General features: G+C 44.9%; 1 protein-coding gene across 1 annotated transcript in view; it reads right to left on the minus strand.

Annotated features, from left to right (window-relative positions):
• Positions 1–1,352: 1,352 nt before the first annotated feature.
• The window catches only part of GPC2 (glypican 2), a 58,941-nt gene continuing 32,530 nt past the window's right edge, over positions 1,353–27,763 (minus strand). The window contains exons 6-11 of the mRNA XM_077470581.1: positions 24,677–24,842; positions 19,198–19,328; positions 17,544–17,678; positions 17,323–17,459; positions 17,061–17,236; positions 1,353–10,732 (exon numbers count right to left, since the gene is read on the minus strand). Coding sequence (XP_077326707.1) covers positions 10,476–10,732; positions 17,061–17,236; positions 17,323–17,459; positions 17,544–17,678; positions 19,198–19,328; positions 24,677–24,842 — 1,002 coding nt within the window. The 3' untranslated portion in view covers positions 1,353–10,475. The remainder of the gene's footprint in view (positions 10,733–17,060; positions 17,237–17,322; positions 17,460–17,543; positions 17,679–19,197; positions 19,329–24,676; positions 24,843–27,763) is intronic.

Genomic DNA, 27,763 nt, shown 5'->3' on the forward strand with positions numbered 1-27,763 from the left:
CAATGGACAATGCCAAGCACTCCGGGAAAGGAGATCTTTCAAGCGACGACCCCAAGAAATATAAAATATACGGTGAATATTTCAACAGTCAAGCAAACCGATTTGCAAATCGATTTGCAAATCGAATAAATGGCACAAATCTGCCTGAGGATGTGCAATGCGGAACTGTCCTATGAAAAACAATGCAGTCCATACAAGCCTCATAGGTCTTTGGATTGGCTTGATTTGCCATAGACAAACTCATCAAACAAGCTGGAAGACTCGAACTTGACCAACTAGAGTTGACCAAGACTCGACAGTTGGTCAACCTATATGGTATTCCACTCACTGCACGCCTCTTCCACCACACGCCTTTAGTAAATTTGTCATTAGAGGAATAGATGAGCTGCTATTGCGGACCTCCTACTGGAAATGCTAGCTGAATGGCTGTCACGATGATCCTTTAGCTTTACCGCATTCTGAGCCGTTGACCTCACAATAACTATGCAGAAAGTGAAATGAGAATTCAGGCTTGTGTACACAGGCTTCACATTCACATGCAGGAGTTCACCCTCCAATTCAGCACTGCTCAAACACATGGGTAGAAGTTACAAAAAGCTGTTGTTAGCCTCGTGATGCACCCAAATTTTGGTTGCCGAAAATTATCAACCGCAAATAGGGTTTTTAGCGTTGTGCCGAAAGAAAAAAATGGCCAATGCTAATGGCTGCCGAAAACTGCCGCAATTTTGACATGATTTTTAACTTTCATAAAATCACACCATTACGGACTGCCGCACACCGATATACGTCCTAACTTTGAAGAGAAATATCATTGTTATGGCAGAAGCTAGCTACCATAACCACGGTATCCTCTTCTTCGGCCAGTGGTCCGCTTTCCGATAAGAGTGGTCTCTGTGGAAAATTTCGGAAATTCGGAAGTTCCGAAATTTGAAATTTCGGAATTAAAAAATCAGAAAAGTTTGAAATTGGAAAATTCGGACATTGGACAATTTGGAAATTGGAAATTCAGAAATTCGAACTTTTGGATTTCCAAATCTCCCAATTCCGAATTTTCAAATTTCTGAAAAAAGCAAAAAAAAAAGAATGGAACGAAAACCAACCAATTTTTTGTCAGGGCACATGTCTAATAAACATTACTAGTGTATACAAGCTCTTCCTGATGTGTACCCTTGTTTGGGAACAGCCAGGTAACTAGCATTTTTCAATAGCTGGTCAGCAATATTACAGTCTACATGTTTCCTCCTTCCCTATTACCTGCAGCTTGTTTCCACCAATAAGTGAATGTTGTCCTAGAGAGGGAAAGAGAAGCCTCTGATGGTAGGAATTACGTAATGAACAGGAAATCCCCCCCCCCCCCCCCCCCCGAGTCCTTTCCAAATAATTTACCTTCAAAAGATTCTATTTCCAAAATGGAATGCAACATTGGCAATAAAAAAGTTTTTTTTAAGGATACAGTCATAAAAAGATATGAATACTTTCTTCTGCCTTTCATTGCAACTACAGTATCTAACTGATCATACACACGGGGTGGGAAATAAACTAAATTATGTACAGTAAAGAGAACATTCATTACAATCACACCGGTTTCAGGACACCTATTACAGGATTTGTCACTCTTCATGTCACTTTAAAGGAAGATTGCACTTTTAGCTAGTTTTTGAAGTGTGTCTCTAGGCAAAAACTTTTAGATCCTCTGTAACATTTGTATTGTTGCCTGTGTCCCCATTGGGGAGATCCCCTCCTCTATTTTGTACTGGTGACTACTGTCCCCCAGAAAGAAAGTGTGGGGAACAGTGGTGGCTGGTGCTCACTTTTATTGGTGGGGTGGGGGGCCCCCCCTGAGCCAGCCAGGCAAGAACCCCCCCCCCGACCCTGGCGCTTGAACGATCGGTGCCCCCTCCACACGATCGCTCGCCAGGCCCCCCCCGCCAGCCCCCCTTCCCTACATCCAGATGTAGCTGTAGTAAATAAAGCTCCCGGTGAACTTTATTTACTACAGCTACATCTGGATGGTGCGAGTTGCTGAACAGTCTTCCCCACAAAAGATGGCGGATCTACACTGAGTGCGTGTTTGCTGTTGTAATGGCAGCCAGATTTTCCGGTGAGTGTCCATTTAACATGGGTGGGGTGGATGATTCTGGAGCACTGTACTGGATCACCTCTTCACTTTTCAAGTCACCACCAATTTTTTTTGTGCACATCTTTGCACTGAACTATTGCGTTTTCACCAATAAGTTTATATTGCTGATCCTATCATGGGACTGTGCATTTAAATCTATATTTTACACTATACAGTAGTACCTTGGATTACAAGCATAATTTGTTCTAGAAGCATGCTTGTAATCCAAAGCACTTGTATATCAAAACAAGTTTCCCCATAGGAATCAATGGAAAATCAGATAATGCATTCCAGTGCCACTGCTGGTGTATGCAGTACCGCATGTGGCCAGAGGTGCAGGGGGCAACGGAGACTTTCGGAAAAACTCGGAGACACTCGGGAACCGAGGGTCTCTGAGCTACTCTTAGCATCTCCGCGTAGTCTCCGAGCGTCACCGGCGCCCCTGCACCTCTGGCCACATGCAGTACTGCACACCCCAGAGGCTCAAATCCTGTAAGACAATGCTCACAAATCAAGTCAGGATTAAAAGAAAAAAAAACTCGTATTGCGTGTAGCACCCTGGGGTTTAGTCAGGGTTGCTCCTCACAAATTTAAATTTCCAGGAGTAGTTACCCTGGTCCATTGTTAGAGATCCATTGATTTCTCCCTAAGCTTGGCCTGGTTGTACTTTCTCTTTTACCACTAGGTGGCCGGGTACTTGGTGGTACTAGATACGAGAAGAGCAATGCAAGGTCAGGTTATGGGTATATGGGGTATCTCAGCCAATGGGCAGGGGTTTTCTTGAATCCCTTGGCCTGCTGGGAGAGCCTATATATTCGGGTGGAGTCAGGTGATCTGTGTTATGTGCCACCTGGATGGCTGTCTGGGTGGAAGTGTGTCGTATTGCCCCAGGCTGCTAGGCTAAAGATTGGGCCTATCCCAGGGGCGTCTGGCTGCTGGGCTGTCTGAGGTCCTATTCAAAAGTGACAGGGCAGCACAGAGTTGGGATTGCGGCTTGCAGACCATCCAGGAGTGATGGTTCTGCCGGCCGGAGATCCTGTCAGTGGTCGGAGGTAGAAGGGAAGCTGTCACCACTAAGGGACCAACCACCTTATTACCAGGGACTACAGTGAGTAACCGAAGCAAGTACCGGAGCAGTATTCTTACCGAACGGGTACGGTGGAGAGTCTGGAAACTTCAGGCGGTGATCAAGTCAGTGACCCAACTATTTAACGGAGCAAAGGCTTGCAGAGCAGTCTTGTGAGTCAAGCCAGAGACCTCGCTGGTCAGCAGGGGTGAAGGTTGAGAAGTATCTGGAGTGCTAAGCTAGGAGCTAGGGACCCAACAGAGAACCGTGGGTGATGCTTGAGGGAGATACCACCGCAAACCTTGGAGGAGCTCAAGGGATTCATAATCAGGGAATCAGATGGTCTAGTGAGAGATCGGGAGCTCAGTGTTGAAGAACTACAAAAGGCAGTTGTATTGAAGCTGAAGAAACTGTTACGTTTGAGATAGGAACTGTTAAAGACTGTTGCCATAGGAGACAGCAATCCTGCATGTGCAGATGTGGCGCCTTGCTGGGGCCTTTCCGTGCATAGCTGTCCTCCTATTGAAGTCTCGGAGTCTCTCAATTGAATCTACAACTACTTAAGGGTGTCCCTGCCCTAACCCTCTTTCCCCCAAAAATATAAAAAGGACTGTTAAGAGAAATAAAACCTCTTTTACATCCAAGAAGTGTCTGGTGCCCAATAACTTTGTCCACCTTGCACCCACTATGCCTCACAACCCACCACATACAGAAGCCTGGAAAGTTCTCATTAGACTGGACAAGGCCGGATACTTTGCTACATGCGAAACGCTCGTAAACCGCACTGCTCGCAATCCGAGGTATTACTGTATTGTTTTTTTTATTGTTGATTTCCATCCACAAGATTGGACTTATATATATTTATTTTTTTTTTTGCTTTTTTACTTTAGCATTTATTAACTTTAATGCTTTTTTGGACTTTATTTCAATGTGTTGTCCATTTATAACGCAGTAGTCACATCTCATCGCTGTTCTTTTTTTTTTTGGCGTTACACACACACACTTTCTCTTATGATTATTTATAAGTTTGGTATATTACTTATCTTTGTCAGCTGCTACAGCGCAGAGATACATCGTTTTTTATTTTTTTTATTTTCAGACACATTCACTTTCACTTATTCTCTCTTGGCATGCAGCACCCCGCAGTGGCTGTTAGGTGGTAATGCATGCAGTCTTGCAGTCTTTACACAGCCCAACAAAAAAAAATATTTTTCATTTGTGCCTTGCTTTTTAGACCTGCTCTTTGGATTATTAGGGGTGCTCACTTCGAAGATTGCTTTGGCTAGACTGCATCACCTCTAGTTTCTTAGATATGGTCAAATTTATATCATTTTTTACTGAGTTTTAGAAAAGATCTTGCAGATCAACTTGCTCTTCTGTTACCTAGTTTGTGTGTTTTTGCATAAAAGTTAGCAGATATGGTGGCAGTGTTTACGTACTTTCAACTGTAATTTTACATTGGAAACATTGGATTCGAAAGTGTTTTATAGGAGGTGTGTATATATTAGCAAGAGAAAAACCTCACCCAAGCTCTACCGCTATATAGTATAGTTGGTGTGTAGACTAGTCGGTGCTCTGGCTAATTAAGCTCACAAAAGATCCATAGAAAGTACAGGCCGGCAACTCGACAGCTTCTCCATAGAAAATATTTATTTGAGCATTACAGAAATATCATCATCATCCAAAATCTGACAGGTTTCAGCCTTAGGCCTTCATCAAATGTTCTGATGAAGGCCTGAGGCTGAAACACGTCAGATTTTTGGATGATGTTTTTGCTGTAATGCTCAAATAAATGAGCATGAGGGGAGAACAGACTGATCGTTTGTTCATACAAAGCATGAACAGCAATCTGTCATCTCTCCTAGACAGTCCCCTCCCCCTTTAGTTAAAATACAGAGAGGGAATACACTTAACCCCTTTATTGCCCCCTAGTGTTAACCCCTTTCCTGCCAGTAACATTTTTACAGTAATCAGTGCATTTTTATAGCACTGATTGCTGTATTAATGCCAATGGTCCCAAAAATGGATAAAAAGTGTCCGATGTGTCCGCCATAATGTCGCAGTCCTGATAAAAATCGCAGATCACCGCCATTACTAATAAAAAAAAATTAATAATGAAAATGCCATAAAACTATCCCCTATTTTGTAGACGCTATAACTTTTGCGAAAACCAATCAATACACGCTTATTGTGATTTTTTTTTACCAAGAATATGTAGAAGAATACGTATCTGCCTAAACTTGTGAAAAAAAAATGTTTTTTTTATATATTATTGGGGATATTTATTATAGCATTATATATCTGCTCTTCGATATATCACAGCTAAGATGGTCTGAGAAAGCAAGACAACTATGAATCTCAGCTCTCATGAGCGACCAGGTTCCTTCCTGATATGAGCTGTGTTGTCAGACAGTATGGTTCAACTGATGGAATGAGCACAGACACATCATTAGGCAGCATGTTAGGCAGTGGCTAGATATAATAAGAGTAGACTGGTTAGCTTCCAAGGGCATCCATGGAGATGCCCAAAACGTTGTGTGTTGTTTATAGTAAGTCAATTTCGGCTTTCAAGTCTTAAAGCTCAACTCCAGGAATCTTGAAAGTTCTCCCCTGCAGTTGGGACTGTGCCCACACAGCAGGAGTCACCTGCTCCTTTAGGTCTAGGAGACATAGAATAGAAAATGTACTTACTTGATCCTCTGCCCTCCCATGCTGCTAGACTGGTCCCCGCGTGGCGTTGCTCCCCCATGCTCTGGTGATCTAGGACAGTGTTTCTCAACTCCAGTCCTCAAGGCACCCCAACAGGTCAAATTTTCTGGATTTCCCTCAGATGAAACGGCTGTGGTAATTACTAAGGCAGTGAAACTGATCAAATCACCTGTGCAAAATAAAGGAAAGCCTGAAAAAATGACCTGTTGGTGCGCCTTGAGGACTGGAGTTGAGAAACACTGGTCTAGGATCAGGATGTTATCAAGATTGATGAAGGGTCCATGCATTGGACATGATGATGCCAATAAACAGTCTACTGCCAAAGCATAGGGCAGCGCTGTCTTCTGGGGGAGAGGAGGACCAGGTATATAGAAGTGCTTTTTCTCTTCTCTAAAATAAACGAGCAGACAACCCTTGAGGTGCAGCCCCATCGCAAGGCAGAATTTTCAAATTTCCCAGAGTTGGGCTTTAAGATTTTTTTTTTCTAATGCTGCGTACACAGGATCAAACATCCTCTGGGACTGTGACATCATAATGGGCGAAGACATCACCCGGGCGATGTCCCTATATAAGTCGCCGCACGCCGCGTCCTTGTCATTGTGGCCAGAGACAGCGACGAGTCAACAGCTTAAGAAGAGAAGAACAGAAGGCGGCGAAGACAGCGGCGATAGAAGACCGGGCCACCACTTGTAAAAGAGCTAGAAGAAGGCGCGGAGGCCCGGCAAGAAGAACCGAAGAGGGGGACAAGACCCCCGAAGAGGGGGACAAGAAGAGGGTGGCGACAAAGAAGAAAGCCGGGGTCCTCCGCTAGTAAAAGAGCTATCAGAAGATAGCGGAGGAGTCCTGCGAGAAGACCCCCCAAGACGGAAGAAGACCCCCGGAGCTGTGCAATAAACTATTTTTCACCCTTGTGTGTTGTGTTTTATTTACATTTTTTTTCACAGGTGAATGGGTAGGGGTACATTGTACCCCATACTCATTCACATAGGGTGGGGGACCGGGATCCGGGGGCCCCCTTATTAAAGGGGGCTCGCGGATTCCGATAAGCCCCCCGCCCGCAGACTCCAACAATCAACGGCCAGGGTTGTCGGGAAGAGGCCCTTGTCCTCATCAACATGGGGACAAGGTGCTTTGGAGGGCACGTGGCCTGGTACGGCTCAGGAGGGGGGGCCGCCCGCTCATCCCTGCCCCCTTTCCTGACCGGCCGGGTTGCATGCTCGGATAAGGGTCTGATATGGACCTGGGGGGGGGCCCAAGCCTTTTTTCGGCGTAGGGCTTCCCCTTTAAGTCCATACCAGGTGACGGGGCCAGCGACGATTCCTTCGCTAGTCCCGGCTACCTGGAGCCCCGCTCAAAATGAAGGTACTTTCCTCCATGTGTGTGGGTAAGTCCGTTCATTTCAAAAGTACAGCAGATAGTCCGCCGGACCTAGTCCGCAGGAAAAGTCCTGTGTGTGGGCAGGTCCGCTCGTTCGGACAGTCCGGCGGACTTTACGGTGGTTTGTCTGCCAGAATAAGTCAGACGGATAGTCTGATTGTGTGTACGCAGCATTAGGCTATCAGCAATAGCAGCTTTTCTACTCCACTCAATAGAAGGTTTCCTTTAAGATTATCAAATGATCATACACATTACATATGCTCCCACTCCCTGTACCTGCCACCATATGAGTCACTTAGTATACTTCTGAAAAAGATCCAATTCAAAAATCAAAACGCTGCATTCCAATCCTTCATAAATGATTCACAAACCCATACCAGAAGCAAAACGCATGTCTGTGTACATGGACCTTCATTTATGATACCAATAAACTGTTGGGGGGGGGGGACATAAACTGAAAACCATCCAGGGCAATTAAGGATTGTGCAATATACAGTATACAATGTGGTCAAAAGTGTGTGGATACTCCACCAAGTTATTAAGTTCAGGTGTTTCCAGGGAAGGGTACTGTTAATGCTACAACATATAAAGATATTTAAGACAATTGTGGGCTACCGATCTTGTGGTAACAGTTTGTTTAAGGACCTTTTTTTTGTTCCAACCCCTGCCAACTTCTTATCAATGGCCATAGATTTGGAATGGGATGTTTTTTTTGTGCCCCTGTTCATAAAAAACACCTTCGTAAGGACACGGTTAGAGGAATTTGATGTTGAGCAACTTGAGTGGCCTTAACAGAGCCCTGACCTTTACCCTGCTGAACATGTCAGACTGCTGACTGTGGCCAACTGTGTGTTACGTCTTCTCATCCATCATCAGTACCTGACCTCACAAATGTTTTTCTGGTTGAACTTGACAAATTCCTATAGATAGACATCAAAATGTGGATAACCTTCCCAGAACAGGGGAGGCTACTATAGCTGCCAACTCCATATCAATGCACATGGTTTTGAAATGGGATGTCCATCAAGCTCATAGAGGTGTGATGGCCCAGTGCTTGGCTTTTTTTAGATTGTAAGCTCACACAAACTAAGGACCTTTTTTGGACCCACATAGTGTATCTGTGCCCCTTTTCAGAAAAACAGCTCCATAAAGACGTTGTTAGATTCGTTTTGATGTGGAGGAACTTGAGTGGCCTACACGGAGGCCAGACCTCAATCCTACTGAACATGTCAGTTTGCCAACTGCGACCAACTGGATGTTGGAATGTCGACTGTGAGCTACTACATCTTATCCAACATCCGTATCTAACCTCACAAAAGCTCTTGTGGTTGAATGGGACAAAGTCCCACAGATAGGCTCCAAAATGTGGATAACCTTCCAAGAAGAGGGGAGGCTGGTATAGCTGCCAACTCCATATCAATGGCTATGGTTTTGGAATAGGATGTCCATCAACCTCATAGAGGTGTGATGGTCCGATGTTTGGCTAATTTTAGATTGCAAGTTCTTACAAGTAGAGCCCTCCTAATCCTCCTGTATTGAATTGTACTGGTGCTATATAAATCCTGTATCATAATAATAATAATATCGTGTATGTTCTGCTGATTTTAGGAACTAGACGCCTGCTAATTTACATATTAGCTGTTTTACCCATTTTAAAGGAAATGGGTCAAGAAGACTGGTATGTTGTATTTAATTATTTCAACACTGCCTTATTTTGGAACATAAATACTGAGTTTTTTTTTATCCTAAAAATTATGTTTCCACTAGACACTTACTCTATAAATATCCATTTCTTCCCATGATACTTCCTGTCACAGAAAATCTGTAGTTAAAATGATGTAGCCCCACAATACTTTAAAGGCTGGAGGATATTTGCTTTGAAATGGAATAACACTTAAAAGAGAACCTAGGTTCTATTGCGAGACAAAAAAAAAAAACCCTCGCCCACTGATAGGCAACTTAGCTGCAATGCGCCGCCATTTAGAGTCCTCAGTAAACACCTGTCCGGTATGGCGAGCATATAAACTCCTCCCAGCAGGCAGTACTCAGACCTCAGTGTCCAATCAGCAAGCCCAAACACTGTCACCTGACAAGGAGGAAGAGAAGTTAGCCCTTTGTAAGCTGTGACAAAGAGCTTACACAGGGACAAGACACTCGCCTTTGACAGAGAAATAGAGGGACAAAGGGAATCTGGGAAAGTAAGTGGCAGTGGATACGGTGGCTTTCTTCCAAGAGGCCCTGTCATTTTTTTGCCCTGAATAAATTTCTCTTTCAAGAAAACTTAGCAAACCACTTCTGGTATAGTGCCTGGGTTTGTTACAGGCATTCTGGGTTGAGTTGCTATTTAATCACTAGAAAAAGGCAACGCAGACCTATATTCAAACCTTAAAGCGATACTAAACCCTAATTTTGCTTAATTTTAGGAGAAAAGGAGACACCCTTGCATGTGTGCTCCTGTCTGGGACCCGAGCCGAGCTGTATGCATCCATTGACACACAAAGCGCCCAGGCAAGCCACACCCCTGCTCTATCTTCCTCCCCACAATTAGACTGACTGCAGCAGGAGCCTATCGTTCTGCTGCCGTCTGTGTTTCCTGTGGAACAAGAAAGTTAGCTAATCAATCCTGGAGCTGGTAAAAGCAAAAAAGTAGCAGGTGTTTTCGGGACAGGGGGCAGGGGACGGGGGACGGGGGGATTTAACGCATATACTAGGGTGTTTTTTTACCTTAATGAGATGACTGCATTAAGGTAAAGTACCGTATGTCTTTAGTACTACTCGCTGAGATGGATATATAAAGTTAAGCAAAATAACTCAAATTCTTCCACTTCCCTGTGCAAATCCTGCTTTGGGCTCCTGCCAGTACTGCTCACCAAACCTAAAGTCCAAAGAGGAAAATCAGAGTTCATTTTTCATTTATCAGCCCCTTCGGAGGGAATCTGGAGCAGCATATTCACTGGAAAAGGAAGCATCTTTTCACCTTTTGTTACTCCTTTTTAACCATCTCAGTAATGCAGTTAAGATTTGCCTACAGGTCCATTTTAACCCATTTGCTGTATCCAGTGGTAAATCAATATGTACGCTGTATGTTTATAACAAATAATAGGATAGAGGCACACATGTATGTACAGAGATGTCCCATACATGTGCACATGTTGGAATGTATTGGAAAACACACATTCATTTCGAGGCATTGCAGCTGGCAGGTCATGCAGATAGTACAAGTCCCACAAGCAAGACCCCACAGGTGACACTATAAGTGGGGGATATAGACCACCCTGCATCAGTATCGAACCTTCTTCTTTTCCGCCCATCTCCTTTTTTCCCACCAGTATCCTTCTTCTCATCCTTCTTCTTGTCCTTCCCCGGATTCTTCTTGTACTTGGTGTCTCGGTCACGGACTTTGATTACAGGTTTCTCTGTTACTGGGTCCCCTCCGCCCGAGCTTCCACTGCCTTCATCAACTGATGGAAGAAGTAAAAATGATTACCAGTATGACCAAAAATGACACGAGACTTTGGTCTCCTACAGATTACAGTCCTCGTTGCATTAAGCAAGCCATACATTATAACATTTTCTTTCCACTGTTTGAAGGAAAGAAAATTGCTTGATTCCCCCATCAACACTGAGGCCTGGTTCACACTGGTGCGATGCCAGAAATCGCATGTGATTCGCACCACATTGCTATGCAGATCACACGCGGTGTCTGTGTGATGCAAATTCAGCCATACAAAGTGTATAGCTGAATTTGCATCGCATTCGGATCGCAATCTTGTGCAGAACCCTTTTTTTTGTCTGCACCACATGGGTGCTCACAACCAATGCAATACGATTCTGCAAAATGCATTGCGTTTTGCAAACTGATTGCAGGGTGTTGTTCATTTAACATACACTCTGCAATCAGTTCACATGAACAGGATTGCGATTTAGATGTGGTGCAGATTTGCAGCAAATTTGCAGTGAATTCGCACCGCATCTAGTGTTAACCCGGGCCTGAATGCGTTGATGGTGAAATGAAACAATTTTCTTTCCTTTAATTCCACCTGCTGTGCTATTGTATTCGATCAATGGACTGACTCCAGTACAACCATCCTGCCCATGGACGGATCCTGCTGAACCGGAGAAATTACGATTAGTCTATGGCTGGTCTTATGGTGGCTACCGATATGGAAGAATTGCCAGGATAGCTAATCGGGAGCTACCCCTGCTGAAATTATTGGGCCAAACGAGTGGTGACCGGTGGTATATTTTTGGGGGGGGGGGGGGGGGGGCGACAAACAGTGAACAAAAATCCCCAATCCCCAAAAAATCCCTGCCAGTTGGGTCACCTGCAACACTTACCCTGGGCATCCAGCAGCTGGCTTCCCCTGCGTCTCCCCCCTCGGCATCACGGTGGTGTCCTCGCCATGTGTCTCCTTCTCTGCAGCACGTCTGTGTCCTCACCGTGCGCCTCCTCACTCGGCCAATAAGGTAGCTTCTCCTTTCGGCAGAACCGGGAGACCTGATTGGCCTGGGAGGCAGAATCAGTGTGACAATAGCGAATATTTATTTGCTATTGCCACACAACTGGGTGGGCTTGGGGCACAGTGCTCTGCACCCCAAACCCACCCTTTTTTGAAGCCTATTGGAGCCTTGGGCTCTCATCACGTACTTCAAAAAAAAAAAAAAAATCCCCCATTGTAATCCATGCATCCGGCACCCTACATGTAGATCAGGGGCTGGATGCATGGATGGGGCTGCCACTGGGCCAAACACTGTTCATCCAGGTGCATGGGTTGCGGATTGTTATCTGTTTTGGAACACATTACAATGGAATTATTCAGTAGAAGTTTACTGTCATACACAGCTTGAATTTCAGACGATTCCAGTCTGAATTGGTGTTGCTGAGCTCACCGGTGTGTTCTTTCTTTTTAAGGATGTTCCAAACAGTTGATTTGGCCACACCTAATGTTTTTGCTATCACTCTGATGGGTGTGTTTTGTTTTATCAGCCTAATGATGGCTTGCTTCACTGATAGTGACAGTTCTTTGGGTCTCATATTGAGAGTTGACAGCAACAGATTCCAAATGCAAATAGCACAATTGAAATTCACTCTGGACCTTTTATCTGCTCCTTGTAAATGGGATAATGAGGCAATAACACACACCTGGCCATGGAACAGCTGAGCAGCCAATTGTCCCATTACTTTTGGTCCCTTAAAGTGTGAGTCACATATACAAACTGTTGTAATTCCTACATCGTTCACCTGATTTGGATGTGCATACCCTCAAATTAAAGCTGAAAGTCTGCAGTTAAAGCACATCTTGTTTGTTTCATTTCAAATCCATTGTGGTGGTGTATACACAGCCAAAAAGATTAGAATTGTGTTGATGTCCCAATATTTATGGACCTGACTGTATGAATCAGAAGGTCAGTATCTTCATATCCTCTAAACAACTGTCTATGTGGGTGGAATTTTGCTGAGTATATGATTTAAAAAAAAAAAAAACTTTTTAATTCCCTGACAGAATTGTAGACCATTCCCGCTGAATCCGCTGAAAAGTGAGCCGTAGGTGGCCCTGCAAGTATTACACTCGACTCAACGAAAAACAATTTAAAAAAATTGACCGAGTCAGGTGGAAAATAATTTGTAGAACAGTTTACTGCATCTTATCACAGTGCTATGACTGCCTGAATATAATAGCCAGCAGAAGAGGTTCCCCATCCATGCTGTTAGCACTGACGGGGGAAGGCGATTGATTTTCTCTCGTTCAGCTCGAGGGCTGAACAAGAAGTGGGGTGAATAAAGGCTGGAGTGAAAAAAACTGCTTATCCAAATCCCCTAGACAAACAAGCATTCAAACTTTGCCGTACATGCACAGCCACACTACAATGGAGCAATTTTACTTCTCCAAGAGTTCCGCTTTAAAGCCAAACTTCAGCCCAGCAACACTTTTGGATGGAGTAAGGAACGGAAAGAATCACTGTCAACTTTTTGAAGCTCTGGTATATAGGGGAAAGAATATACCAAAACCAATGGCTGATGGTCCAAATGAATAGCTCCCAACTGTCCCTGATTACAAGGGACTGTCCCTGATTTGGAGCAATGTCCTCCTGACCCTCATTCCTCCTCATTTGTCCCTCATTTTGGTCTGATCTGTATAGTTAGATAAAACGTGCATTTTATATACATCAAAATGTTTTTTTTTCCAACGCTAAACCTTTCATCTGATTTCTAAATTGCTGCATTTGTAAATTCCAAAAGCCAATATAAAGGAATAGTAGTGGTAAAAAAAAAAAAGCACTTGTGGGTATACCCATCTTGTTTTTTTGTACAATTCTCCTTTAAGGGGGGCGTGGCATGGGGTGTGTCCTAAACCTGCATACGTTTGCTGATAGGTGTCCCTCATTCCCATCTCAAAAATTTGGTAGGTATGCAAATGCATTTATTTCATCATAAAACCTCACTGCGGGACATTTACCAATTCTGTCACAAAGCAAGGCAATGCCAAACAGGATTAAAGGGAGAAGCGGTTGTGCGACTTTATATGAAGCATAACTGCAAGGTAAGACATGTTTGATGATTCCTCGTCCATATACAGTGATTCATAGTAAATAATGTAACATTGGTAACAATAGATATCAAATTAAACCCTTCCCGACCGCCGCATGCCAATATACGTCGGCAGAATGGCAAGGGTGGGCAAAAGGGCGTACAGGTAAGTCCCCTTTAAGATGTGACATTGTAGGCGGGCATGCGTGATGTCCGCCAGGTGCCTGCGATCATGTCACAGAGCGGAAGAACGGGGAGATGCCTTTGTAAACAGGACATTTCTCCGTTCTGCCTTTTGTCATGGCAGAGATCACTGCTGCCTGTCATCGGGAGTAGTCGCCCATCCCCCCACAGTTAGAATCACTCCCTAGGACACACTTAACCCCTTGATTGCCCCGAGTGTTTAACCCCTTCCCTGCCAGTGTCATTTACACAGTAATCAGTGTATTTTTATAGCACCGATCGCTGTATAAATGACAATGGTCCCAAAAAAGAGTCAAAAGTGTCCGATGTGTCCGCCATAAATTTGCAGTCACGATAACAATTGCAGATTGCCGCCATTACTACAAAAAAAAATAATAATAATAAAAATGCCATAAAACTATCCCCTATTTTGTAGACGCTATAACTTTTGTGCAGCTGATAGTATTCGGTAATTGGCGCTCAAACCTCCCTCATAGTGATCGCTCCTCCACCAAAGATGCTGCTTGCAGGACTTTTTCTAGCATCCTGCAAGAGCACCGCTCCAGTGTGAAAGCACTCAGGCTCTCCAGAAATTTATTAACGATGTCCTTGGAGATTTGTTGCAGTTATGTGTGGTGGTTTATCAAGACGATATCCTCATATTTTCCAAGTCCCTGGAGAGCCACCACACAGATGTCTGTCGTGTACTTCAGAAACAAAGAGAACAATTTCTATTGTAAATTGGAGAAGTGCGAATTCCTTCATGAGGTTAAATTCCTGGGTTATGTCACATTTCCACTGCTGGTTTTTTGATGGACCCAGAGAAACTTTCAGCAGTCCTACAGTGGCCCAGACCCATGGGGTTACGGCCTCTGCAGCTTTATCTTGGCTTTGCAAACTATTATAGGAAGTTTATTCTTAACTTCACGTCTCTGGTCAAGCCCCTGACTGATAGGACCCGAAAGGACAGTAACCCACAGAGTTGGTTCCTGGAGTCCATTAAGGCCTTTTAGAGTCTCCAAGCTGCCTTTGTTTCTGCTCCTGTGTTGGCACATCTTGATCCTACATTACCTTTTATCTTTGAGGTTCATGCTTCTGAAACTGGAGTTGGCGCCCTTCTGTCTCAACGTCCTACCTCTGAGAGCGCTATGCATCCTTGTGGCTACTTTTCCAAGAAATTGTCACCTGTGGAGTGCAATTACAAGACTGGTGACAGAGAGCTGTTAGTGATCATTTTAGCCCTGAAAAATAGAGACATCTCCTCGAAGGTACCACTGTGCCGGTTCTCATTCTTACTGACCATAAGAATCTCACATTCTTGTCTGAGCCTAAACGCCTCTCTCCCAGAAGGGCGCAATGGGCTCTTTTGTTGTCTAGTTTCAATTACATTGTCTCATTTTTACCCGGTACTAAGAATGTAAGGGCTGACGCTTTGTTAAGACAATTTTCCTGCACTTCCAAGATGGAGTCGGTTCCAGTACCTGTGATTCCTCCTGAATGTATTCCGGCAACGGTTCGCACCAGTCTCACTTCTCCTTTGGGTGACAAAATTATTGCTACTCAGGTCCATGCTCCGCCTGGGAAATCTTGTGACCGCTGCTTTGTCCCAGAGAGTCTCCATACTGCCGTGCTCCAGACTTACCATTCTCCCAAGACTGCTGGCCACCCTGGGAAGAATCAACTCTTTTGGGCCATTTCCCAACAATTCTGGTGGCCTAGTCTACATGCTGATGTAACCGCCTTCGTAGCTGCCTGTTCCGTATGTGCTCAGAGTAAGACTCCATGACACCTTCCAGTGGGCTTCCTACAACCTATACCCAATGGAGAGAGGCCCTGGACCCAAATGTTTATGGATTTCATTGTGGAGTTACCCAACTCCCAGGGCAACACAGTTATCCTTATGGTGGTTGACCGGTTCTCGAAAATGTCTCATTGTATTCTGCTTAAGAAGTTGCCCACTTCTAAGGAACTGGCTTCGATTTTTGCTCGGGAGATCTTTCGCTTACATGGGCTACCCAAGGTGATTGTCTCGGATAGGGATAGTCAGTTTGTGTCCCGGTTCTGGCGAGCCTTTTGTGCACAGTTGGGAATTCAGCTTGCTTTCTCCTCTGCATATCACCACAGTCTAATGGGACCGCAGAACGAGAAAAACAGTTCTTGGAGCAATTCCTGTGTTCCTGTTAAAGACTTGCTTGGCTGACATTCCTTCTGGCTCCAGAATCTGTTTACTGTTCCACTATGCTGTTCCCTGGCTTCCTGACTTTCTGGCTTGTCTGACGTTCTGGCTACCGAACTTTGGCTATGTTTTGACTACGTTTGTTCTTTTTACTTTTATTATTAAACAAGTGTGATTTAACTGTACTTCTGTCTCTGTTTGACTCATGGTTTCTGACACTACCTGAAGTTGTGTGGTATATAAATTCTGCACGAGTTTTCAATAAAATTAGTTCCAGTTTGCATCTAAGCTATTGTCGGCTAGTCATGGATGCTTAGCAATAATACCCGGTTTCTGGGTCCAGACTGGAGGAAGCTATATCTTGACGAAAGCACCCAAGCTGGGTGCTAGACAGTTATTTCAAACACTCCTCTGTGCTCCGACGGTCTGATGCCCGTGAAGTCCCTCAACAATTCTGGCGTCTGCTCCTTTTCTTCTGGATGTTGTTCTTCTTCTCTCTTGATTGGCTGGCATGTGATGATGTGATTCATCCCTGCATGCTGGCACCGTGCCAATAAGGGAACCTGCTGCTTAACCCTAGGGCTTTATGTTCAGAGAACCAATAAGTTTTCTGCTTGAACCTCAGTAAGTAGGTAGCGCCTATTACTAAACTCTCCACTCCTAATTGGATTTTTATGAGTACATACTGCAAATACACATGGGTACACTTTGGATTCCTACAGTATATAGTAGATTATCTTGCAAAGAAAAAAATATTTGACATACTTTATTCTAAAAGGATGGGGGAGTATCAGTTGGACAATATTATTTTGAACTGGAATGCCCCTTTAAAAAAAGTTTTACAGTTAATTTTAACAAAATCCCTGGGTTTGTTATGCTAGAGTGGCAGATGATCACTTACAGGCATCCTGGCTGTCGCTGTCCCTCCCGCTGTATGCGGCCCGCAGTTTGCTCCTTACTACACGCAGTTGTATGCCCAGCTGCCGTGTTCTCTGGTCCGGGGGTGACATCGGCAGCTCCACCTCAGGGTTATTAATCTGATTCACCACACCGTCACCTGTCACCTGTGGGAGGTACCTGTAGAGTCACAGGAAGAAGCCACAGTTAGGACATCTCTTCTCCAATCAGATTTCCCCTTTTGAGTCTTTAATCTCCATACTCACCGCCCCTTCGACTGTCCATTCCAGCATTTATCTTGGTTACTAAGACCAGCAGAGACTCTGTTATCAGAACAAAGGGACAGAGGGAGGAGCTTCCAGAGACCACGCAGTGGGCGGAGCTTGGACACCACCTCTGACACCTATAAGAAATGGATTTACAAGATAAGAAAATTGAATAGAACTCTCAGTATTATCGTATATTCTATAATGTAATCCTTGCTCACCAGTCTGTCGATGTTGGTACCGGCTGCTGACGTGGGCTTCTCATCATTGCTGTAAACTCGAAACCTTCTCTTAGGATCTTCTGGCGGGGAGCGTCGTGAGCGCGATGGAGGCGGGGTTCCACAGGACTGGAAGATCTATAATACACATTGGTAATTATTTAGCAGAACAAATCCATAAAAACAAAAGAAAGACACTAACTGCATTCAAAATATCTCAACTACCTTTCCTTGCAACTGTATTATTACATCTTATTATTACAAACATTACACACTATTAGAAATTTAGCTATTATGTATTCTCAATGTGGTATTACTGCAATATTTATCTGAAATAATTTTTCACCTTTACCTTTATATACAGATTTATACATTTTAGCTCTGCTATCTGTATGTCAGTGCCACCAAAATCTTCAGCCTAGGATAATTTATGAATATACAGTATTTCTGAATTGAGTCAGTGGTTCTTCTACATGAAAGTCTCAGCAGCAAAGACTTTAATCTCCTCATTCCATTGCCACCAAAACTGCTAACACCAGTGAACATCCTGGACAAGATCCTTGGCCACCAACGCAAAAAAGGGGAGAAATCTTTTACTGTTATGAATGTAAATTGGCACCACCAATGTAAATGCGCACATCACCACTGACCACCAATTTAAGAGGGTACTCCATTGACGACCAATGTAAAAGAGCACTACAATGACCACCCATGTAAAGGGGCACTGCAATGACCACCAATGTAAAGTGGCACTGCAATGACCACCAATGTAAGGGGTACCAAGCTGAACACCAATGAAAAGGGTCACTAGAATGACCAATGAATAAAAAAAAAACATTTCCACTGTTGCACCAATATGAGGGAACACTAGAATAGCCATCACTGTACTTCTTTACTTACCAGCAATGTACAGTGCCTTGAAAAAGTATTCATACCACTTGAAATTTTCCACATTTTGTCATGTTACAATTAAAAACGTAAATGTATTTATTTTTTTTTGCAAATCTGTTTATTGGAATTTAAACAGTGAACAAGCAACCAAAAGCAAAACAAAACAAACAAAAACACATTCATTGGTCACGATTAGTGTTACAGGCGTGACGTGTATAGAGTTGCAATATAAGACAGTGCGTTACATACAAAACATGTTGGAGAGTTCAAGGCGTAAATGTATTTTTATTGGGATTTTTTTTTTTGATAGACCAACACAAAGTGGCACATAATTGTGAAGTAGAAGGAAAATGATAAATGGTTTTTCAAATTTGTTACAAATACATCTGTGAAAAGTGTGACGTACATTTGTATTCAGGCCCCCCAAGTCAATACTTTCTAGAACCGCCTTTCACTGCAATTACAGCTGCAAGTCTTTTTGGGGATGTCTCTACCATCTTTGCTAATCTAAAAAGTGACATTTTTCCCCATTCTACAGATGGACACTGCAAGGCTACAGATCTCCTTTATTTGACCCTATAGAAACAATAAAAAATTTAAAAAAACGCAGCGTCACTATGGTGGATTACATCTTTGAATAGACCCCGGGAGCTGTCACTTAATTTTTAGTTTAACAGTCATGCCCCAGGCATTGCAAATTATAGAACCCATATGTGTATGCAACCAATTAGGATAGAAGACATGTTTGATGTTTGTGAGCATATACCTGAGCAGTTAGCTGGACACTCTCCTCCTGCAGTGTCATTATGGCTTCAGATATTTTCACTGCAATCGACTCTGCAGCAAGTTCCACATTAAAAGGTCCTACCAATCGCTCAGCCACCTCCTGCAGTCCATCTGAAGGGGGAAAATTGAAAGACATGTTGCCACTTTTTCTTTTAACCTTCCTTATTTGTTAAACATACATTTTTAAAAGCTTAGGCTATACAAAAGTAAGATTTTAGTTGCAGCTGCAGTTTGCTAGGACAGTCAGCCCCTTCCATTATACAAAGTAATTGAAATATAAGAATAATGCTCTTTTTTTTTTGGCCAGCACAGGTATGCGGGTATGTACTGCAGTCTGCAAATGTGACTACATCACTAAACATATCAAGATCATATATCACAGAAGGAAGTAAATATTTATAATCGGATTATCCAATCTATTCCTATCATAGTGGTAAGATACTCCTTAACCACTTTCAGACCGGACCATTTTGCTGGCTTAAAGAGGAAGTAAACCCTGATGAGTTTACTTCCTCTATCATTCCCTGCAAAGGTAAAGCATAATGGACTGCTATGCATCGCATAGTAGCCCATTATGTGTCACTTACCTGACACAGGAGCCAGCGAAGTCACCGCTGTCCCCTGTAGTCCGGCGCATCCATCTTCTCAGTGGGTCTCGCTGCTCCGCCGCTGTCATTCGGCAAAGCTGCGATGATGTCACTCCCACGCATGCGCACGGGAGCCGCCACGCTCGGCATATCGCCGTTGATGGGTGCCGCGCTCAGTGCGCCTGCGTGCCGCTGTGTACGGCGCATATATCTCCTAAACCGTGTAGGTTTAGGAGATATTTCTTGGACCTACAGGTAAGCCTTAATCTAGGCTTACCTGTAGGTCAAAGTGTGTTGTAAGGCCGCGTACACACGCGCGGACTGTTCGCCCAACTTTGTCCGTCCAACAGTTTCAGCAAACAGTCCGCTCAAAATTAGCATGGACGGACATGCCCACACACGACGAACGAACAGTTTGCTGAAACCGTGCGCGATGACGTGAACAGCACGTACGACGGGACAAAAAATACGACGTCCTATACACTGCATTATAGCTTTCGGCGTGAAAATCCTTTCTGAGCATGCGCGCAACTTTGTTTGACGAACAAGCCTACACACGAGCGGGCTGTTCGCTGAAACAAGGTTTCAGCGGACAGTTTTTCGGAAATTCCGAAAAACCTTGTCCGTCCAACTGTCCGCTGAAACTGTCCGCTGAAAGCCCACACACGAGCGGACTGTCCGCCCAAACACTGTTCAGCGGACAAAGTTGGGCGAACAGTCCGCCCGTGTGTACGCGGCCTAAGGGTTTACAACCACTTTAAGACCAGACCACTTTTTGCGATTTGGCACTGCGTCACTTTAACTGACAATTGCGCGATCGTGTGACGTGTCTCCCAAACAAAATCGACATCCTTTTTTTACCACAAATAGAGCTTTCTTTTGGTGGTATTTGATCACCTCTGCGGTTTTTATTTTTTGCGCTATAAACAAAAATAAAGCGACAATTTTGAAAAAAAAAAGCATTATTTTTTACTTTTTGCTATAATAAATATCCCCCAAAATATATAAAAAAAACATTTTTTTTCCTCAGTTTAGGCCGATACATATTCTTCTACATATTTTTGGTTAAAAAAATCGCAATAAGCGATTATTGATTGGTTTGCGCAAAATGTATAGCGTTTGCAAAATAGGAGATCGTTTTTTGGCATTTTTATAAATTTTTTTTTTACTAGTAATGGCGGTGATCAGCGATTTTTATTGTGACTGCGACATTATGGCGGACACATCGGAAATTTTTGACACATTTTTGGGACCATTGTCATTTATACAGCAATCAGTGCGATACAAATGCACTGATTCCTGTGTAAATGACACTCGCTGTGAAGGGGTTAACCAGGGGGTTGTAGTGTAGGGGTTACGTGTGTCCTAGGGGAGTGTTACTTACTGTGGGGGCTGGGCTGTGTGTTAGTGAACACTGATCTCTGCTCCAATCACATGGATCAGAGATCAGTGTAACTTGTTGTAGGCAGAACTGGGAGATGCTGTTTACACCGGCATCTCCCCGTTCAGCCTTCCCATGAGACGATCGTGGGTATCTCCGCGGCGATCGAGTTTGCGGGAACCGCAACCGGATTCACGGGGGTCCTGACCGGCACGCGCGCCGGCCCCTTTCAGGACACCGCCGCCCGGCCCATTTCAGGACACCGCGGCATGGATTCCAATGTGGAGAAGTTGTTTTTTTAAGCACCGATTAGAGCCAGAGGCTCTAATAGGCTTCAATATAGGGTGGGCATGGGTCGCAGAGAGTGCATTCCGAGCCCACCCAGGTGTCTTACAACAGCAATTCGCTGTCGTAACTCTAATCCTCTTTCTGGCCAATTAGGGAGCGAGTTTTGACACCGGTCACCGATTGGCTGAAAGGACAGGCTATTGGACACCTAGGAGGGGAGGAGCGGGAAACATGGAGGAGAGGACTCAAAGCCAAGCTGCTGCACCACGCTATCTGCCACCGGCCACGATGTGGCAAGTGCCAGACCGTCCGGCAAACAGCGAGTGGGGGGGTGGGTGCCGCTCCGGGGGATGGGTGGTTGTTTGCTGCCCACCCCCCCCCCCCCCCCCAAAAAAAACACCAGCCGCCACTGGTCACAAGTGTCAGCAATAAGACAGTACTTGCTGGCCCTCCAGCTCGGGTAACTAGGGCTACCTTTTGAATGGAGCCCTGGGCCCAGTACAGGAGGACTGGCTGTTCTGCCTCATCAGAGGCCCTGGCGGGCTTAGTAAATGAGGTGAAGCTTTACTTTGCAAAGAATACCCAATCACATGCAAAGAAAATAAACAAACAGCATTTTTCCCTTTCTATGATTGGATGATGGACCTGCAGCAAGCAAGGCCAGTAGAATATTAACATGCATTAAAAAGGGTATTTACTCAAGAAATAAAACTATAGTTCTAACGGTTTACAAAATGGTTCAGCAACATCTTGAGTATGCCATCCAGTTCTGGTCACCAGTCCTCAGGAAGGATGTACTGGAACTGCAGGAAGTCCAGAGCAGAGCAACAAAGCTGATAAAGGGGCTGGAGGACCTCAGTTGTGAGGAACAATTACAAATATTAAATGTATTCTCCTTGGAAAAGAGATGCTTAAGATGGGACATGATAGCAATCTACAAATATCTTAATGGTGATTCCAACATTGCGAGGAAACTATTCAGTCTCAGATCACTCAAGAAGACACGTGGCCCTCAATGAGGTTGGAGGAGAAGAGGTTCAACCTTAAATGGAGTAGAGGGTTTTTTTCTGTTAGAGCAGTAAGGATGTGAAACTCCCTTCCACAATTGGTGGTTTCAGCAGGAAGCATCATTAATTTAAAAAAAATGTTTAGATGGGCATCTAACTGAACACAAAATACAAGGATATGGGAAGTGGTAGAGACACACACACATACACACTTTGAACTAGCTGGACTGTCTTTATTCAATCTTATCAACTATGTAACTCAGCAGAGCATCCCCTCGTTTACTTGCTCTGGAGCAACTGCACAGTGTGCATGCTCTTCTGCTACTTTGAAGGATCAGGTATTTTCTTTGTTTCAGGTGGCTGAATTGAGCAGAAGGGGGTGGAAGAAAGGTGGGCATGTTCTGCTGGGCATGGATGTATTAAAGTGAATCTAAACTCAGCCTAAATGTGCCTGTTTCCTACAAGTGTACCCTGAAAATGTATCTTTTGTCTTGCTTTTCCCACAAAAACTGGAGTGCAGTTCCTGTGCTTGGAGCCTCATAGCTGCAGTGTGACGTCATCTAAGCATGCCAGCATTAACTAGTGTTGTTTAAAATAGAAAAAGGTCTTTTAAAAGAGGAGGTCCAGCCTCCTTCAGAAAAAAAAAAAAAAATCAGCAGCTACAAATACTGCAGCTGCTGACTTTTAATATTAGGAAACTTACCTGTCCAGGGATCTCGCAATGTCAGAGCCCCAGCTGATTTTTCCATTGGCTCTCGGGTGCCAATTAGATATACTGTATATACTATTAGAGGAGATATACTGCATATACTATTAGAGGAGATATACTGCATATACTATTAGTGGTTGAATTTGGTAAATATCATCAGACTCAGAGATCAAATTTTTTTATTTAACCGGTCCCAAAAAGCCGCCGTAGTTAAACTGCAGCAGGATGGCTCCCCTGTGCGATCAGTCTGCTCCCCCAGGAAGTCCCTCCCCCTCACAGTTAGAACACACTTAGGGAACACAGGCACCCGTTCCCAACTCTTCCCCCCAAAAGGTGCCAAATGTGGCACCGGAGTGCGGGAGGAGGTAGGTAAGCAGGTGGAGCTTTTGGGTGGAGAAACATAAAACCTAGGAACATTTTCTAAGTGCCTGAGTATTTAATAAAGAAATTTTTGGACAATGATAATGAAGTACTGGTATTTTGAAATTATGAAATTGCATGAGGAGAGGTGTTGCTGAGAACCCTAAAAATGTTTGATTGTATGGAGAGAGGGAATTGCTCAGCAGCGCTCAAGACACTGCAGCCTTTGACTGTCTCACCAGATTTGTAGAGAGATTTGGGAATGTCACTACTCTGCTGATCACTGTTCTCCTTACTGGAGGGGAAACAGTACCTGAGGACCTGAAGTGTAAGAATCTCCTTGCTTCATTCATTCTGTGATTCTATGCTTCCTCCAATTCTGCTGCAGTTTTGACATGAGGAAGCAAAACTCTGTCTCTACTAAGATGGTTGCCTTCCACACACAGACACAATGCAGAACAAGGCATGGTAAATCATTACTGGGGAATAGATCTGCTGCAGGAGCCTACAGGCAATACTGGGTGACTGTTTTTTTGTCTTGTTCTCCCGTTTTTCAACTAGTTCTTATGTTTTTTCCAGATTTTTTTGTAGGGCTAACATTAGGGCTGCCACCTTTTATTCAAGCCAGAATACTTTAGCAGTCTGGGACACCTTTGGGTGCCACAAGGAGAGTAGTAATGCAGTGTGCAAAAATGTGAACGTGTCCAAATTGCTCTTGATGACATCATTACCCTGCCTCTTAGTGATGCCGCACCTGCCCCCAGACAGCTCCCGGACGGCAACAGATTTGTGCGTGACTATCTTGGTTACTTGGGGAGCCATAGCCTGCCCGAGACCCGGACACATGATTCAAAATCCAGACTGTCTGGGTGAATCCCGGACAGGTGGCAACCCTAGCTGACATCCTGGTTCTGATTTCACTACTTAGTATGTCACCAATCTGGAGTAATCACGCAGTCAGTCAGTGAAGCCTGAAAAGCTTCATCTTGCATGCTTTATCCAGATCGGTGGCTCACTTCACAGTGATGGAGGACGGAGTCTACTTGCTACCTAAAGATGCATGTTAAAGCAACTAAAATAAAAGAAAACCTTTGCCATTGGAATAGAAAGTTATCAAGGGCACAAACCTATTAAGCTGTTCCAGTCTGCATCCATGTCCGCCTGGTGTGCGAGACAGCCTTTCATGATGTTGAGGCAGAGCCCGTGGCAGGGCAGGAGGGATGTATAACCTCGGCAGAGTGGGCAATACCACATGCGCATGGCAGCCCGGAGACAGTCAGGAGGTGGCACAGCCTGAGCACAGAGAAGTAACAGTTGTAATTGCAGCAAGAAGACCAACGATTTATTACACAGGTGTACATAGCTTCTCAACTGTCCCTGATTTGTCCCTCTTTCCTCCTCATTTGTCCCTCATTTTGGTCTGATCTATATAGCTGTATATAAAATGCCCTTTTTAGCTTTCAAAAAGTGTTTCCCAGCGCTAAACCTTTCATCATTTTTGGGGTTAATTCTCCTTTAAAGGGGGTGTGGCAGGGGGCATGTCCCATGCCTACATACATTTGCTGGTAGGTGTCCCTCATTCCCATCTCAAAATGTTAGGAGTTATGGGTGTACCATATATGAAGTGTTTGTAATAATAAACTAGATGGCAGATGTCACTTTCAGATAAAGGACAGAAAGTAAAACTGATGACACACGGGCAACTGCCGCTAGTGATTCTGCCAATGAGAATTTGTCAAAATCAACAGCGTCAGGATGGCCAAGAGGATGCCCGTTTGGCCCCATGGAATTTCTCCCTCTGTAGCTGAAGCAGTGAGAGGTCGCTCCCATTGCTAGCGATAGAGATTCAGCGGTATTCAAGCCAATGACAGAGAGACATCTTGCGGCCTGTGGCTACAGAAGAAGTGATTCCAAATGGATACACAGACAGCTTTTTTAATGATCGTGCTGTTGGTAATTTGTCACTAGTGTCAGAACCATCTATGTGTGTCATCAGTTTATGGGAAAAAGGGTAAGAGACATTTATACAATTCCTACATTTTTTTCTTCAGTCCTTTCCTTAAAGTGGAATTCCAGGCTATTGGCCAACTATGCTTAAACCTGCTGCTACCCACTTCTATATCCTATTCTAACTACCCTGTAAAAACTTGGTGCCCAACCTGCCGCCAGGCCTGGCCCTTTTGTATATAATGTGCTGCCCTCTGCAATCTGCACAGTGGGAACATTGATTAGGGTAATAGCATTGATCTCTGGGTAGCCAATTTTTCCAGGAATTGGTGGGGCAAGCACTCACGGGGGGCAGGGGGGATGGGCGATTGCTTATGGGATATTCACAGTGTCTGTCCCCCGCACTGTATTGTAAAGGGGCATTGTGAAATAAAGGGGACTGCACTGTAATGATTACACTACCCCTTTACAGTGCAGGCCCCTTTATATCACAGTGCCCCTAGTAATCACAGACTCATAGCTCCCTTCTGTCTGTAGCACCCTGCAGGAGGAGGACAGACCTGCAGGAGGAGGAGGACAGACTCGTAGCTCCCTTCTGCCTGTATCACTCTGCAGGAGGACAGACTCATAGCTCCCTTCTGTCTGTATCACCCTGCAGGAGGAGGAGGACAGACTCATAGCCCCCTTCTGTCTGTATCACCCTGCAGGAGGAGGACAGACTCATAGCTCCCTTCTGTCTGTATCACCCTGCAGGAGGAGGAGGACAGACTCATAGCCCCCTTCTGTCTGTAACACCCTGCAGGAGGAGGGCAGGCTCATAGCCCCTTCTGTCTGTATCACCCTGCAGGGGGAGGACAGACTCATAGCTCCCTTCTGTCTGTATCACCCTGCAGGAGGAGGACAGACTCAGAGCCCCCTTCTGTCTGTATCACCCTGCAGGAGGAGAACAGACTCATAGCCCCCTTCTGTCTGTATCACCCTGCAGGAGGAGAACAAACTCATGGCTCTCTTCTGTCTGTATCTCCCTGCAGGAGGAGGACAGACTCATAGCTCCCTTCTGTCTGTATCACCCTGCAGGAGGAGGACAGACTCATAGCTCCCTTCTGTCTGTATCACCCTGCAGGAGGAGGACAGACTCATAGCTCCATTCTGTCTATATCACCCTGCAGGAGGAGGACAGACTCATAGCCCCCTTCTGTCTGTATCATCCTGCAGGAGGAGGACAGACTCATAGCTCCCTTCTGTCTGTAGCACCCTGCAGGAGGAGGACAGACTCATAGCTCCCTTCTGTCTGTAGCACCCTGCAGGAGGAGGACAGACCTGCAGGAGGAGGAGGACAGACTTGTAGCCCCTTTCTGTCTGTATCACCCTGCAGGAGGATGACATACCTGCAGGAGGAGGAGGACAGACTCGTAGCTCCCTTCTGCCTGTATCACTCTGCAGGAGGAGGACAGACTCATAGCTCCCTTCTGTCTGTATCACCCTGCAGGAGGAGGAGGACAGACTCATAGCCCCCTTCTGTCTGTATCACCCTGCAGGAGGAGGGCAGGCTCATAGCCCCCTTCTGTCTGTATCACCCTGCAGGGGGAGGACAGACTCATAGCTCCCTTCTGTCTGTATCACCCTGCAGGAGGAGGACAGACTCATAGCCCCCTTCTGTCTGTATCACCCTGCAGGAGGAGGACAGACTCATAGCCCCCTTCTGTCTGTATCACCCTGCAGGAGGAGAACAAACTCATGGCTCTCTTCTGTCTGTATCTCCCTGCAGGAGGAGGACAGACTCATAGCTCCCTTCTGTCTGTATCACCCTGCAGGAGGAGGACAGACTCATAGCTCCCTTCTGTCTGTATCACCCTGCAGGAGGAGGACAGACTCATAGCTCCCTTCTGTCTATATCACCCTGCAGGAGGAGGACAGACTCATAGCCCCCTTCTGTCTGTATCACCCTGCAGGAGGAGGGCAGACTCATAGCCCCCTTCTGTCTGTATCACACTACAGGAGGAGGACAGACTCATAGCTCCCTTCTGTCTGTATCACCCTGCAGGAGGAGGGAAGACTCATAGCTCCCTTCTGTCTGTATCATCCTGCAGGAGGAGGACAGACTCATAGCTCCCTTCTGTCTGTATCATCCTGCAGGAGGAGGGCAGACTCATAGCCCCCTTCTGTCTGTATCACCCTACAGGAGGAGGACAGACTCATAGCTCCCTTCTGTCTGTATCACCCTGCAGGAGGAGGACAGACTCATAGCTCCCTTCTGTCTGTATCAT

The sequence above is a fragment of the Lithobates pipiens genome, unplaced genomic scaffold (genome assembly GCF_037356315.1).
Source record: "Lithobates pipiens isolate NorthernLeopardFrog02 unplaced genomic scaffold, aLitPip1_a1.2 Scaffold_8, whole genome shotgun sequence".
NCBI classification, from domain to species: domain Eukaryota; kingdom Metazoa; phylum Chordata; class Amphibia; order Anura; family Ranidae; genus Lithobates; species Lithobates pipiens.